Source organism: Ursus arctos, unplaced genomic scaffold, assembly GCF_023065955.2.
Source record: "Ursus arctos isolate Adak ecotype North America unplaced genomic scaffold, UrsArc2.0 scaffold_14, whole genome shotgun sequence".
In the NCBI taxonomy this organism is placed as follows: domain Eukaryota; kingdom Metazoa; phylum Chordata; class Mammalia; order Carnivora; family Ursidae; genus Ursus; species Ursus arctos.
Window position 1 is genome coordinate 35,259,160 of NW_026622808.1, and position 15,009 is coordinate 35,274,168.

Sequence of the window (15,009 nt, forward strand, 5' to 3'; positions counted from 1 at the left end):
CCTGTGCCTGCCTCCTAGAGCTCATTCCCCACACTGGCTGCCCTGACTGTCCTGGACGGCGTGCCTGCCAGCCGCCACCAGCCATGGCAGGGCCCCGGGGTCTCCTGCTGCTCTGCCTCCTGGCCTTCTGCCTAGCAGGCTCCGGCTTCACCAGGGGGCAGAAGGTGAGTGGGAGCCAGTTGCAGGGGGACACGGTGTCCAGGTCCTGCTGGCCAGTGGTGGGAGCAGGGAGGGAGTGTACGCAGATCGGGCCCAGGTCTGGGGACACACGGGGCAGCCGTGGCTGGTCTGCCCTCCGAGCGGGCCCCGAGGGCGGGACCGTTGTGTTCACCTCCGCAGGCTGCGGTGTGTGTCTAGCTGCCCAGGTGGCAGCCCCATGTTGCCGCACCCTCCCCTGACCGCGCTCAGCCGGCCGGCCCCCATGTGGGGTGGGCAGCCATCCCGGGGCTCCGCGGCCTGAGGTTGAGAGGGACAGAGCCGGGCCCATGCTCCTGGCCTCCCTGCCCAGACTGAGGCTCGGTCTCTCTCTGAGCCTGGCCTGGGGATTGGAGTTAGGATCGCCCCCGAACCCCAGTGGGGCTAGCAAACCCACAGACTCACGTGGAGCGCACACGTGCGTGCCTGTGTCCGGCCGCGTGGGTGGAATGAGGTCTGCTCGCCCCCAGTCTCTCCGGGTAAGCAGCAGCCAACAATAACAAACCCCTCAAACCCGAGAGCTGCCGTTTATTCGGGGCACAGCCGGGCATTATCCCCTGGAATCTGCCCACCCCCTGGGAGCCAGAGCCCGATGGTGGAGACGGATCAGTCCGACTCTGGAGCCGTGCTCCTGACTGACCACTGCCTGTGAGTCCCCAGAGAAAGGGACCCAGGGTGTGGCCATCAGGGCCTCGCGTGCCAGCCACCTCCCGGCTGCCCATCCGCAGGTCGACCCAGGCCCCGGGGCGGGGACACGGTCCCCACTGGAGCTTCTGGAAGAGCCTCGCACCCTGAGGATGGAGAGAGAGTTGCCTGCCTGGGGCCTGCTTGCGGATGAGGGTCCCTCCCCTGGGAGGCCAAGTCCGTCTGGTTCTTGGGGCAGCTGCTACTGTCCCCCTATCGCTAACGGGCAGGCTGAGGTACAGAGAAGAGGGACCTGCCAGGGACCCCACTGCCAGGCTCGGCCAGGTCTAGGTTGGGGATGGGAGGTCGGAAGCTGCGAGGGTGACTGTGCTGGTCGAGGGGCCCAGGGTTCTAGGCTGTGCTAAGCCCTGCAGGTGGGCTTCCGTTCCCTCCCTGCCCCAGGGGAATACAGGGGAATTTCAAAGGCCTGCCACCACCCCATCCTGGGGACCGGGGTCAACGAGAGCCTCAGAGCCTCGCGCGGGGAATTCTTCCTCCTCAGAGACCTGTGCTCTGCCTGCCTCTCAGCCTATATTCCCGGGCTGAGGCTCCGCCAGCCTGGGCCAGGCAGATGGTCCTGGGGTTTGCCTGTGGCCAGGGGCGCGGCAGTGCAGGCCCCCTTCTCATAGGTCCTCAGTCACCCAGGCCTCCCAGCGCCCCCTGTAGCATGAGGCCCACTCTGAATGTTAGCAAACGGAGGCTCCAAGGGGTGGGGGTGACCTCTGGTCACACAGCCAGTGAGGGGCAGAGGCAGAACGCAAACACAGATAGGTTCAGGCAGTAGAGGCAAGGCAGGCTTCCTGGAGAAGGGGTCCTAGCCCCTGTCCACTCAAGTCTTTTACTTGGTGCCTCGCTGGTGCTGGGACTGCCGTGGTCTCAAGCTGGGGTGTGGAGGGAGAAGGGCACTGATTCAGGGCAGTTGCGGGGGGTGCTGTCCCTCTGAGGGAGTTTGGGTTCTGGGCCCCAGACCCCAGCTTGGGGGAGTTTCTCCCACCTTCTTACAACAGGCTTAATACCTCCTGTCTCCTCAACTTCCCCAGCAGCGTGTCTGTCTCTGTGGGAAGCAGACGTTGCAAAATCAGGTCTGGATTGGGGGGGCTGGTGGGCAGCACCCGCCTGGCGCAGGCCGTCCCGAGGTGCCCCGGGAAGAAGGGAATCTGATTCAGCATTGGGCTGTGATCCAGAGGGACCGGCGGCGAGACAGTGCGCCCGGGAGGCTGGTGCTCCTTCCAGGCAGAGGGGCCCAGTGCGCTCCCCCACGAGAAGTAGGATTTGGCTGCTGGCTTATCCACCCTTCACCATTTCACACACATTTCCCAGTGCAACAGCCTAGGAGCGAGTGTGTCCCTGTCAGGACAGGAGTCTCCTGCTTCCTCCTGTGCTCACCCCTGCACTCCAAACCCCACCACTCTCTCTCTCTCCCTCTCTTCTGAGCCCTGAGCCAGGCCTGACCATTCCTCTGAAAGCGGGTTCCCGGTCCCCGGGGCCGGTGGTGGCCACCCTGACAGCTGGGCCTGCCTGGCCAGGTGGCCCTCAAGGGCGCCTTTGCCCTGAGCCAGCAGCTGCCCAGCCCTGGAGTTACCCAACTTCCTAGACATTCCCTGGCTCAGCAGAGATGGAGAATGGGGAATGAGACCACAGCGCTCAGCCCCACCGCTCTGCCTGAGGCCACTCTGGGCAACTTCCCTTTTTGCCGACCGCAGAGGCATGAGCGGGAAGGGCCAAATCACAGCGGCAGAGAGAGGCCCCGGGGCCCTCGTGTTCCCCGGAAGAACGTGCTAGGCCGCCGTTTCTCCTTTTCTCTTGCTTTGAGCGGCCTTGCGTCTATAATGTGTTCTAGGAAAGAGATGTTCTGGCTCACTCCCTTTGAACCACAGTGTGTTCAGCAGTTTTCAGATGAGAACATCTTCTCAAGCCCATGCCCCAGGCCCCCGGAACCTCCCGTCCACCCACCCGTACCCTCCGATGGTCCTTTCTCCCACTTACAGCCAAGACTGAGGCTTCCCTCCTCCAGGCACCGGGCCGCCTTCCGTGAAGGTAGGCCCAGGGATGGATAACCTGCGCTGCGGTGGGCCAGGGAGTGGGACTGCAGGCCTGGGCTTTCTGGGCACTCAGCGCCCTCAGGGGACTGTGGCCTCTTCCCCACCCCCACCCCTGCACCCCTGAGCAGCCAGAGGTGCGTTGAAAACAAACCAGTCAAGGGACTGCCTCGATGCTGCCTCCCGTCGCTGGCCCGGCCACTGGCCCCTCTCCTTGGCAGCTCTCTGCCTCGTCACAGGTGGCCGTCTGCTCCTTCCACTTCTTGGCTTTTGCCTTTCCTGTCCCCTCTACCGGGGGCACTACTTTTGGGCATCTTTCAGCCCCAATTGTCACCTTCCCTGGGAAGCCGCCAAAGTCTTCTCAGCATCCTCGCCACCAGCATTGCCCACCCGATGATGGGCCATGGCCCCCTGGGGCCGGGCTGGCATGTGGGGCGGGGGGCCAGGCCTGGGGTCGGGGTGCAGGAAAGCATGCAGACCCCCTCGCGCACACCTGCAGACATGGGCCTGCCTCTTGCGTCCAGGGCTGGCTGCTAGGTCTCCGCCCCCCGGAGCAGCCGAGCGGGCCCTCGAGCTTGTTGGCAGGGCCATTTGGCAGCACGCGGGGACACGCTCGGGGCAAAGTGATGACCGGAGGGCCAGCCCCGAGGGGTGATCTGTCTGTGCCTGGGAATGGAGTCGCTGTGCTCCCCTAGGCAGCGTCTGCTGTGGCATTTGGTGTTTATTTTTCAGCGAGAGGTGATAAGGGACACTAGGGTGAGAGTCCAGTTCTGGTCCCTGACATATCCAGGCCCAGGGTAGTTTGGGGTCCGGGGTTCAGTTTCTCCATCTGAATGGGCTTAAGGTGGAACAAGAGGCTAGGCTCTCTTTATGTCTGGAGGGATTGCACTGTGAGGCTCCTGGACTGTGTTTGCGGCCTCGGGCAGACGTCCATGGCTGCGGACGTAGGAACACACTGTGGCCTGGACAGCCTGTGACAGGCAGGTTTCCCTGTGTCCCCCGGGGCCTTCCCTGGCCTCCCTGCCGAACAGGTGGGAGAGCAAGGCCTGGAGAGAGGTGCAGGGCCTTGGCTCAGAGCAGAGTCAGAACTGGCCGCAGGAGCCAGGCCCCTCACTCCAAACCCCCTGTGGCCCAGGTGCGGTCCAGACGCTGCGATGTGAAGACCAAGTTTGTCACACGCCTCCCCTGCACCATGTGTCCTGCTATCAAGAGGCGGATGTGTCCCCCAGGCTGGCTTCGGGAGTTACCAGAGAAGATATCCCAGGACTGCCGGTGTGGATCCCTGCCCCCGTCCTTGCCCACTTCCAGGAGCATCCGTGGGATGGGGGTGGGGGGGGAGGGGTGAGGGAGAGCCTGGCAGGCGTGGGCAGCGAGGGCAGTCACTTGCCTGCATGTCCGTTGGCCCTTCCGGTGGGGCAGAGATAGGGAGGAATAAGGGGGAGTCAGGGCAGGTGGTGTTTCTTGAACACCTACTATGTGCCCGGCCCTGTGCTCAGCTCCGGACCAGGCAGAAAGGGGAGGTCGAGCTAGAGCACTAGAACCCGGTGTGGGAAGGCGGGGCTGGGGGCTGCGGACTGGGAGGCCCTCCCATCACCCTGCCCACCTTTGTCCCCAGCTATGAGGTGCAGCTGGGGGACTCTCTGATGTCCATGAGTGGCTGCAGCCTGTCATGCTGGAAGGATGTGGTAGAGAAGGCCTGCTGCCCCGGCTACTGGGGGTCCCAGTGCTACGGTACGGGGTGGGGGCCCCAGCCTTGCTCCTCATACTCCAGCCCCGGGCTTAGTGAGAGACAGCACCGCTTGGCGGCCTGGCTCTGGCTGCCCCAGGGAGGGGCCGGGTTGCCCAGAGGTGCTGGGGTCAGGGGGTGAAGTGTGAGTTCTTCAGGGCACAGCTGAGTTCTGGGGGGGGGATCCACAGAGTGCCCCGGGGGTGCTGAGACCCCGTGTAACGGCCATGGGACCTGCCTGGATGGCATAGACGGGAACGGGACCTGCGTGTGCCAGGTAAGGGCCCGGTAGGGCGGGGGGGGGGGGCGCGCAGGTGAGGGCCCACACTGACTGAGTGTAAACCTCTGCCAGGAAAACTTCGGGGGCTCCGCCTGCCAGGAGTGCCAAGACCCCAACCGGTTCGGGCCCAACTGCCAGTCAGGTGAGTGCTGGTCAGGGCAAGGGAGCAGGGCCACTGCCTGCGTGGGGACCCAAGGAGACCTGTCCGTACAGCCAGCCCCCAGCAGCCTCCCCGCCAGCCCCTCAGCCTCGCACTTCCCCTCCCGGGACATGAGCTTTGCTTCCTCCTACCTCCAGCCCCATGCTGTTCTCGGCAGCCTTCTCCAGGAAGTGCCCCCCCTGCCCCCAGGCTAGGCCAGGTGCCTCCCCTGGGCTCCCATCACCCCCACTGTCCCACATCACAGCTCTATCCTCCTGAGATTGTGCCTGTGGGAGCTGAGTTCTAGAAATGCAGAAATGCAGACTCAGTGTCCCTGGGCGTCCCTGTGTCCCTCCCAGTGTGCAGCTGTGTGCACGGCGTGTGCAGCCGCGGGCCGCTGGGGGACGGCAGCTGCGTGTGCTTTGCTGGATACACCGGACCCCGCTGTGACCAAGGTGGGCGGGGCTGCTGGCAGCCTGGGGCGGCAGGTCCTCGGTGGCCGGTGGCCGGAGCAAGAGAGGCCGCTGGGTGAGGGATGGGACCCGAGCCTCTACCCACAGCCTAACTTCTTTCTACGTCGGAGAGGCACAGAGCTGGTCAGGGGAAGGGAGGGGCGTCTGAGACCCCCCGCTGCCCACAGGCCCGGGGAGGGCAGGGCTCCGGCCACAGTTAACAAGTGGGCAGAGCGTCCTTGCACCTGTGCTCCTCCCGACCTGGAGCTTTGGGCGCCACCACGCCGCCCCTCTCCACTCAGAGCTGCCAGTCTGCCGGGCCCTGAACTGTCCCCAGAACTCCCAGTGCTCTGCAGAGGCCCCCGCCTGCAGCTGCCTGCCTGGCCACACGCAGCAGGGCAGAGAATGCCAAGGTAAGTCCGTGTCCTGGAGGCCAGAGGCCCAGGCTCTGGGTGAGCAGGGGCTGGGAGAACATCCTTTTAAACCCGCAAGGACAGCCTGGCCATTTACAGCAAGTACAACGTGTCCCTGAGGGAGGGCCTGTCCCCAAGGTCTAGACCAACCTGGTCACCTCTTTGGGCCATCGCTGCAGAGGTGATAGGGCTCCTGGGTGCCCAACTCACTTGGGCACGTTCTCTCTCTCCCTCTCTCTCTCTGCCCTGGCAGCCCCTAACCCCTGCCAGCCATCGCCGTGCTCCCCACTGGCCCAGTGCTCGGTGAGCCCCTCGGGGCAGGCACAGTGTCGCTGCCCCAAGGACTACCATGGTGATGGGACGGTGTGCCTGCCCCAGGACCCGTGCACCATCAACTACGGCGGCTGCCCCAGCAACTCCACCTTGTGTCTGTACCAGAGACCAGGCAAGGTGAGCCGGGGCCCTGGGTCAGGCCTGTGCTGTGGTCCCCCCACCCACGCTGGCGACTGGGCCCCAGACAAATCATGGACCCCCTGGGAGCCTCAGTTGGCCCATTCGTAACATGGGAAGAGGATGGCGGCCCTCTTCGCAGCGGGCGGCGTGGCGGCTGAGCCTGGCTGTGTGGGTGCAGTGGGTGCAGTGGGTGCAGTGGGTGCCGTGGGTGCCGTGGGTGCCGTGGGTGCAGTGGGTGCCGTGGGTGCCGTGGGTGCAGTGGGTGCAGTGGGTGCAGTGGGTGCCGTGGGTGCCGTGGGTGCAGTGGGTGCCGTGGGTGCCGTGGGTGCAGTGGGTGCCGTGGGTGCAGTGGGTGCCGTGGGTGCAGTGGGTGCAGTGGGTGCCGTGGGTGCAGTGGGTGCAGTGGGTGCCGTGGTTCTCATGGCTGCAATGCCACCCTCCTTCCCCTGCCTGGTGGCCCAGGCCTCCTGCTTGTGCAAGCCAGGCTTGGTCAACGTCAACCACAACGCTTCTGCGGGCTGCTTGGCCTACTGCTTCCCTCACTCCTGTGACCGGTCAGCCACCTGCCAGGTGACCCCCGATGGGAAGACCAGGTGGGCACAGGGGCTTTGGGGTGGGCACTGGGGGCAGAGCAGAGAGGGTGGTCTGGGCAGGGGCAAGGGTGCCCGTGTGTGCACCCTCAGCTCAAGGGCCCGGTGGGGACAGGTGGGTGAGGGCCAGGAGGTAGGGACTGGCCGCACCCCCTGCCCTGACCGGTGCTACCCACGGCCCTAGCTGTGTGTGCAAGGAGGGCGAGGTGGGGGACGGACGTGCCTGCTACGGACATCTGCTGCACGAGATACAGAAGGCCGGCCAGCTGGGTGTGGTGTTCCTGCGGCTGAGAGTCTCCCTGGCCATGCTGGGTGTGTGACCCCCGCCACCTGCCTGTGACCTCGTTCCTCACAACCCACGTTCCCGGCAGGGAGCGAGGGCCAGACCCTGCAGAGATGCCTTGTTTCTTTGCTCACGAGCTGTGGAAGCTGAGCGAGCTCCCCCCGCCCCCGAGCCTGGTGCCTCCCGTCTACCCGAGACCTAGGCCCAGTGCCCTCCACCCAACTCTCCAAAGCCTAGGACTGATGCCTGAGGGCTTCCCCAGATCCATTCTGATCCCCCCTCTCGTGGCTCCCAGACCAGGGCTGCCGCGAGATCCTCGCCACATCGGGCCCGTTCACGGTGCTGGTGCCGTCGCTCTCGTCCATCTCCTCCAGGACAATGAATGTGAGCCCCGGCCTCTCGAGGAGCTGGCTGCCAGCCCCCGACTCCTCCCTGGACCCTGCCCAGGCTTTTGGGCCCTGAGAGAGTCCGCAGTCCAGACTCTGGGGAACCGAGGCCTGGGAGGGCTCTTGTCCCCTCCATTGCTGGGGCAGGGGTGGCATGATGACCAGCGGCCACCCTAGGCCCGCTCAGCGTCCCGGTCCCCTTGTGCCCACAGGCGTCCCTTGCCCGGCAGCTCTGCAAACAGCACATCATCGCAGGGCAGCACATGCTGGAGGAGCCGGGGACCCAGCAGACACGCAGGTGGTGGACGCTGGCGGGACAGGAGATCACGGTCACTTTCAACCGCTTCACGGTAAGAAGGGCCACCTCAGCCCGGGGACCAGGGAGCCCCAGGTAGGGGACGCTGCCCGGGCAGAGCTGTAGACGAGGCTGGCACATGGCACAGATGAGCCAGAGGCCTTCTGTTTCGGCAGAAGTACACCTACAAGTACGACGAGCACCCCCAGCAGACATTCGCCATCCACAAGACCAACTACCCGGCAGCCAACGGCGTCTTCCACCTGGTCACCGCCCTGCAGTGGCGGCCCCCGCCAGAGCTCCCTGAGGACCCCAAGGTAAGCCAGTGCCCTCCCCTCGCCCCACCTGGTGCCTCTGGGTGACCTCTGACCCCCGCAGAGTTCAGAGAGTGGGCCGGGCGGTTCCGGGCAGGGCTGGAACAGAGCTCCTTCCCCTGTGGGGTGGGAGCAGCCTCCCCCTTTTCTCTGGGGCTCTCACACGCATGCCTTGCTACAGAAAACAATCGGCCAGATCCTTGCCTCTACTGAGGCCTTCAGTCGCTTCGAAACCATCTTGGAGGTGAGTCTGGGGGGAAGGGCCCTAGCCCATCTGATCTTTTGGGCCGGGACCCCTCGTTACTAACCCACCGTGATCTGGGGCTCTGGAAGAGCCTTTGCCCATGTCCCCGTCCTAGAACCTGCCCATCACCATCCTGGGGTTCTGCGGTAGCATGGACCCATTGCCGCTGTCTCCCGCTTACTCCTCACGGGCATTCCCTGCAGGCTGAGGGTAGCAGGGCCTTGGCAGGGCTCAGAGGTAGAGGCTGGCCACAGAGCCTCCCTGAGCATCCTTCCCACTGCCACAGAACTGCGGGCTGCCGTCCATCCTGGATGGGCCTGGGCCCTTCACGGTCTTTGTCCCAAGCAACGAAGCCGTTGACAGGCTGCGTGACGGCCGCCTGATCTACCTCTTCACAGCGGTAAGCTCGGCCAGAGGAGGGACGGGGAAGATGGGGCACCGGGGCCTCCGCCCACTCCTGCCAAGCGCTCTCTCCCCTGCCAGGGTCTGTCCAAACTGCAGGAGCTGGTGAAGTACCATATCTACAGCCACGGCCAGGTGAGAGGCTCTGCTCTGGCAGGGAGACCAGCCTGTAACCCGCGGCTGGGCTTCTGGAAGTTTGCCTGTAGGTCCTCGTCTCCCGGGACCCCTTCTCCTCTCCATCCATTTGGACTCTTTTAGTGCAGAAGAGAGTCTGGGGAACCAAGGTGGTAGCTGTGAGTCACCTGGGTAGGACCGTGTGGGGTCCTATGCTGTGGCTTGTGCCCGGCCTAAGGCTACCCTCTCCTCCACCCAGCTGACCATTGAGAAGCTCATCTCCAAGGGCCGGGTCCTCACCATGGCAAACCAGGTCCTGGCTGTGAATATCTCTGAGGAGGTGAGCTCCACAAACCAAGTCTGGGATGAAACGACCAGTGGAGGAGCTGGTGATGACTGGCCAGGGGTGTGGCCTTTCTGCTCCGAGCCCCATGGAGCGCAGGCCCTGGGGGGCCACGTGGGAGGTGGGCACAGATCAAATCCCTCTCCTGGGGCCCAACAGACTGGGAGGGCTCCAAAGACGTGCAGGGTGGGCACAAGGGGGCGGGGGGCGCTCCACGTGGCTCAGGGCTGGGAGGCTGGAGTGGTTTTGCCGGAGTGGGCAGCACTGCCGGGGGAGGGAAGAGGAGACGGTCTGTAGGCTGGTCTGTAGGAGGAAGGGCAGCAGCGGGCCCAGGGGGCTCCGGGCTGGGCCGATTGAACACTGGGCTCCGCCACAGGGGCGCATCCTGCTGGGACCGGACGGGGTCCCGCTACGGAGAGTGGATGTGCTGGCCTCCAACGGCGTGATCCACATGCTGGAGGGTGTCCTGCTGCCCCCCACCATCCTGCCCATCCTGCCTAAGCACTGCAGCGAGGAACAGCACCAGATCGTGGCGGTGAGCCCACACCGTGTGCCGCCCCCGGGTCCGGGGCCCCAGCCCTGCTTGTTCTCCTCCGGCGGGCAGGGAGGCTGACGGTGGGCCTGGGCCTGGGCACAGACCCCACGCACCCACCGGCCTCCCCCACCACCAGGCCTCAGCAGTACTGCTCATCGTTCCTTTGAGGTCACGCCCACGTCTCCTGGCCCTTCGGCCCTGCCCCCTGCTACGATTCCCACACTCTCACACTCAGCTCTTCCCCACAGCAGGGCCTTGCCCCTGCTGTCCCTCCTGCCCTGGCCCTCCTGTCACTGACTCTCTCATACCTCAGGCCTTGGCTCCGTGCCACTTTCCTAGGGTCCGCTGAATAAATAAACCGTAACTAACTCTGCCTCGCCTCCCCCTGCCCTGCCCAGGGCTCCTGTGTGGACTGCCAAGCCCTGAACACAAGCACGTGCCCCCCCAACAGCGTGAAGCTGGTGAGTGTCCCTTGGCCCGGCCCTCAGGGCTGCCCTGGATCAAGGTGGGGAGGAGGGGCTGTGAGACTCGGCTAGACCCGGAGGCTCAGCCCCTCTCGGCCCCACTAAGGGTAGGGGTGCTGGATCCAGAGCTCTGAGAGGTCCCCGGACCAGTGCTGCCTGGTAAAGGGGGCCAGCTCAGGACCCACACCTGCTGACCAGCTTTGCACGGCTCACCCCAGGACATCTTCCCCAACGAGTGTGTCTACACCCATGACCCTACTGGGCTCAACGTCCTGAAGAAGGGCTGCGCTCACTACTGCAACCAGACTGTCCTGGTGAGCCTAGGCATGGGTGCTCACTGCCCGGGAGCCCAGGGCCTCCCCTCTGGGGTGGAGCCTGCTGCCTCCCTGAGAGAGCAGGGTTGAACCCCCGAGGGACTTTACCTGGCTCTACAGGTGGGGCTTGGAGAAGCAGTGGCCTGGGCAGTGGCGGTGGCAGGGCCCCCGACGCACCCTCCAACATGCTTTGTCTCTCATAGAAACCTGGCTGCTGCAAAGGGTTTTTTGGGCCTGACTGTGCCCAGTGTCCTGGGGGCTTCTCCAACCCCTGCTATGGCAAAGGCAACGTGAGTCCCCCTGCCCTGGGGGGGAGGCGTGTGAGTCGGCTGGGGCCTCCTTGTGTGTCTGAGCTGAGCCTGCCTCTCTGGCCTCGGTTTCCCGCATCCAGGCAGTGGCAGTTGGACCACATTGTTTTTAGTATTTTAATTACAAATAATTAGGGCAACACTTTCAGGTCCCCTCCTTCTTTGGGAACTTCATACTGTCACTCAATAAGCTTTGCTTTATTATCACCCAGTAAACCTTGCTTTGCTACCCACGAGGAAAAAAAGGTAGAAGAAGGAGAAGAAATAATTAAGTAGGTGGATTTTGGCGCCTACATTTTTTTTCTTTTTTTTTGGCGGGGGGGAGCTATTTTCATAAAGGTCATTTTCAGCGGTTTTCTTGGGTGTTCTGTTTTTGCCACTTTGTGACGTCAGGGTTACTTTAGTGTGGGGCCAGGAATCAGCACTGGAGTCGTGGGTTTCTAGGGTGAGCAGAGGTCACCCACGAAGCCTCCAGGTCCAGGTGTCTTTTGGAGAGCCAGTGATGTGGAGGTCTCTTCCAGGGGGAGGCTTTCCAGGGGAAGCAGGGGCTCAGAGCCAGCCCGTGGATGGTGAGGGTGTGTGGGGAGGGGATAAGGCCAGTCCCCACCCCATGACCAGTCCTGCTTCCTGTCCGCCCCTAGTGCAGTGATGGGGTCCGGGGCAACGGGGCCTGCCTCTGCTTCCCAGACTACAAGGGCATTGCCTGCCACATCTGCTCCAACCCAAACAAGCATGGAGACCAGTGCCAGGAAGGTGGGTGGTCCTGGCCCACGCTGCCTGCCAGGGAGAAAAGGGTCTGCTTGGAAAGGGGGCTGGGGACTCCCAGGAAGGGTGAAGGCCAGAGGGAGGGGAGGAGGATTTGAGAACAAAAATAGGTGATGTCTCCTTCCCCCATGCCAGGACGAGAGCTGTGGTTTAATCTAAAGCATGCAGGGTTTAGGTCAGACACACCGAAGAACTTTCTGATGGTGGTGGTAGGGGCAGGGCAGCTAGAATGGGGTGACTGAAAGCAACGAATGGCCCCCTTGCATTTCCCCTGCCTGCCCTCCGAGGGCGGGACGGCCCCTGATTTTGTGACCCTGAAGTCGTAGCCACTGGCTGCCGTCTTCCACATTTCCACAGTCCCAGCACCCCCTCCGCTGCACCCTGGCTCCCAGGCAGCCCAGCCCCCTCCTCACTTTTCCCATCACCATGTCCTCTCTGCAGACTGCGGCTGTGTCCACGGTCTCTGTGACAACCGTCCAGGCAGCAGGGGGGTGTGCCAGCAGGGCACGTGTGCCCCAGGCTTCAGCGGCCGCTTCTGTAACGAGTCTATAGGAAACTGTGGGCCCACAGAGCGGGCCCAGAACTGCCACCTGCACGCCCGCTGCGTCAGCCAGGGGGGTGTCACCAGGTGAGCGCTGCATTTCCTCTCTGCCTCGTCTGTGACCGTGCGTGTCAGTTCCTTCAGCCTCTGGCCTCTCCCAGAGACTCACTGGAGGCCCTTCCTTCACCTGCCCCAGGTGTCTCTGTCTCGATGGCTTTGAGGGCGACGGCTTCTCCTGTACGCCCAGCAACCCCTGCTCCCACCCAGACCGCGGTGGCTGCTCAGAAAATGTCAGTCTCATTGTCCCCTTCCTGAAGTCCTGACCTGGGGGTGGGAAGGGGACTCCCTTCCCCTCAGCCCTCCCCTGCGGCCCTGGGTCATGACCGTGGCTCTCACAGGCCGAGTGTGTCCCTGGCGCCCTGGGCACCCACCATTGCACGTGCCACAAAGGCTGGAGCGGGGATGGCCGCGTCTGTGTGGCCATCGACGAGTGCGAGCTGGATGCGAGGGGCGGCTGTCATGCTGACGCCCTCTGCAGCTACGTGGGACCTGGGCAGGTGAGGCTCGGCAGGCCTCGAGGCGGCGGGGGCGGGGGTGTTGGGGGGTATTCGTTCTGGGCACTCTCACCCCACCCTGTCTGGCTCCGGGAGCATCCACTCCGAGAACTCCAGCTCAGGGCCTCAAACCTCAGGCACAAGTAAGAATCCAGGTCTGAAAGGTAGTGTCGTCCATTCTGGAAGTGGCCAAAGTGTGCTGGAGACAACACGAAGGCCAGGGCGGTTGTAAAGGAAGGCATGTGCCAGCGCCAGCCCCTGGCTGCTTATTTCAAATCAGAAGGCTGTGGCTCCTGTCCCTCGGGGATGAGGACTCTTGTAACTGGGTCCACGAGTCCTCTGCTCTACCTGGCCTTGGGGCCCCTGTCTTCTGACAACTAGTTCCTTCACTCGTCATGTTCCCACGGGGTACCAGGCATGCTAGTCCCTGTTCTAGACTTAGGAATGAGATGCTGAGCAAAGCCGGAGACTCCTGCCCTAGGGGAGTGACATCCCTGAACTCTCCAGACTCCTGGAGATCCAGCTGTGGGGTTTGCAGCCTCAGACTCCAGCCACAGGGTCTCAGCATCTGGAGCTTTTCACATGAAGCAGTCAGGCCTGTGACCCCGGGCACTGGGTGGCACTCACGTGTCTAATATGCCGACGGGGAGGCCAGGCCTGGCTGGCTCCAGGTCAGCGTGGGCAGGGACCTGCCCCACGATGGCTGGACCACCGGCCCACAGGGCCTCGGCACTGAGCGCCCACCTGGTCACGGGGGCTGACACTCCCAGCTCCACAAGGAGCTACATTGTTCTAAAGTGCTGAACCGAGGGCCAGAATAATCAGGTTAAGATACCCCCAACTTGCAGATGAGGGCAAATGAGATCTGGGAGTATCGCCGGTCACTCAGCCGCAGCAGGGACAAGCCCTGGACACGGGCATTTAGCAGGAAGGATCAGAGCGGGGTGGCGGGGTCAGAGGTGGGTCTGTGCCACTGTCCCTGGCACCGGCCTCGAAGACACCTCTCTGCTCACCACAAGCTGCTGGCCCCTCTCAGGCCTGAGAGCAGAGGGGTACCAAGTCCCCACAGATGCTTCCCTGCCAATGCCATCACTTCTCTGGACTCCTCCCGAGAGCCAGGCTCCACTCAGGGCCTTGGGTTCCTGGTCTGGAACAGGGATCTCCACGGAAGGACCTGGGAGAAGCTCCTCGGGTCTGAACAAGCCTCCCCAGGGGACGAGGCCCACAGAGAGCGGGGGAGCAGAGGAGGAGGGGGTGGGCGCCCCTGGTGAGCTGAGGCCCTCTGCTCCCAAACCCTCCAGAGCCGATGCACCTGCAAGCTGGGGTTCGCAGGAGATGGCTACGAGTGCAGTCCTATCGACCCCTGCCGGGCAGGCAACGGTGGCTGCCATGACCTGGTGAGGGGCTGAGGGGGCCCGGGGCCCAGGGGAGGCCCTCCGGGTGGGCCTCGGCTCTGGCTTGCTCTCTGGGTGTCCCTGTCTATGGCCAGGATTGGAATCTTTCTAAGCCCCACATCCAGACTGTGTCACCCCTTCGCCCACAGGATAGGGCTTCCGTTCCTTGTAAGGCCCCCGCCCCTCCCCCACGCCATGCTCCCATGGCTACCCCGACCTCACTCTGCCCGTGTATTCCAGAAGGCCTCCCAGCTAGCTGCTGCTGCTCAGTTCAGGCCTCTCCTCCGGGGTGCTCCCTCTGCCCTGGGCTTTGCCAAACCTTCTGTCATGAAGGGGTGGGGTCACTCGTGTCAGATGCTCAGCGATCTTGGAAAGCAGGGCCACGCAAACAAAGGGAGCAACATGAATGCGGACTGGCAGGCTGGCTAGACAGATGGTGGGGCCGGGTGGCAGGACAGACAGACGGCAGGAGAATAGGTGATAAGGGTGAGATGTAGGCTGGGTGCTGTCCAGGTGCCATGCACCTGTGTCTCCATGTGCTTACCATCCGGGTACTGAATGGAGGACCCCGTCTCTTTGCCCCACCCCAGGCCACCTGCCGGGCAGTGGGGGGAGGTCAGCGGGTCTGCACATGCCCCTCTGGCTATGGAGGTGACGGCTTCAGCTGCTACGGGGACATCTTCCGGGTGAGTGGGTCCCTATGCTTGAGGGAGGAGTCCTCTCACGCACCTCAGGTGGGAGAGGACAGTACTCAGGGTCCTGGTGAGGAAGGGGCTTGGGTT

General features: G+C 63.7%; 1 protein-coding gene across 3 annotated transcripts in view; it reads left to right on the forward strand.

Moving 5' to 3' along the window:
- The window catches only part of STAB1 (stabilin 1), a 26,848-nt gene continuing 11,839 nt past the window's right edge, over window positions 1-15,009 (forward strand). Inside the window, exons 1-27 of one of the 3 annotated variants that reach the window (XM_026500985.4) lie at window positions 1-164; window positions 4,054-4,190; window positions 4,534-4,649; window positions 4,836-4,921; window positions 4,997-5,066; window positions 5,423-5,518; window positions 5,818-5,928; window positions 6,182-6,378; window positions 6,844-6,974; window positions 7,156-7,283; window positions 7,550-7,638; window positions 7,853-7,990; window positions 8,112-8,252; window positions 8,431-8,493; window positions 8,780-8,893; window positions 8,977-9,030; window positions 9,269-9,349; window positions 9,729-9,887; window positions 10,286-10,348; window positions 10,570-10,665; window positions 10,869-10,955; window positions 11,615-11,726; window positions 12,180-12,366; window positions 12,476-12,569; window positions 12,678-12,836; window positions 14,135-14,230; window positions 14,818-14,913. In XM_026500985.4, the coding sequence (XP_026356770.1) occupies window positions 84-164; window positions 4,054-4,190; window positions 4,534-4,649; window positions 4,836-4,921; window positions 4,997-5,066; window positions 5,423-5,518; window positions 5,818-5,928; window positions 6,182-6,378; window positions 6,844-6,974; window positions 7,156-7,283; window positions 7,550-7,638; window positions 7,853-7,990; window positions 8,112-8,252; window positions 8,431-8,493; window positions 8,780-8,893; window positions 8,977-9,030; window positions 9,269-9,349; window positions 9,729-9,887; window positions 10,286-10,348; window positions 10,570-10,665; window positions 10,869-10,955; window positions 11,615-11,726; window positions 12,180-12,366; window positions 12,476-12,569; window positions 12,678-12,836; window positions 14,135-14,230; window positions 14,818-14,913 (2,982 nt within the window). In that variant the 5' untranslated portion in view covers window positions 1-83. Of the gene's footprint in view, window positions 165-4,053; window positions 4,191-4,533; window positions 4,650-4,835; window positions 4,922-4,996; window positions 5,067-5,422; window positions 5,519-5,817; window positions 5,929-6,181; window positions 6,379-6,843; window positions 6,975-7,155; window positions 7,284-7,549; window positions 7,639-7,852; window positions 7,991-8,111; window positions 8,253-8,430; window positions 8,494-8,779; window positions 8,894-8,976; window positions 9,031-9,268; window positions 9,350-9,728; window positions 9,888-10,285; window positions 10,349-10,569; window positions 10,666-10,868; window positions 10,956-11,614; window positions 11,727-12,179; window positions 12,367-12,475; window positions 12,570-12,677; window positions 12,837-14,134; window positions 14,231-14,817; window positions 14,914-15,009 lie in introns of those variants that run through there. The other 2 variants (XM_026500986.4, XM_044384892.3) reach the window with 2 other exon arrangements.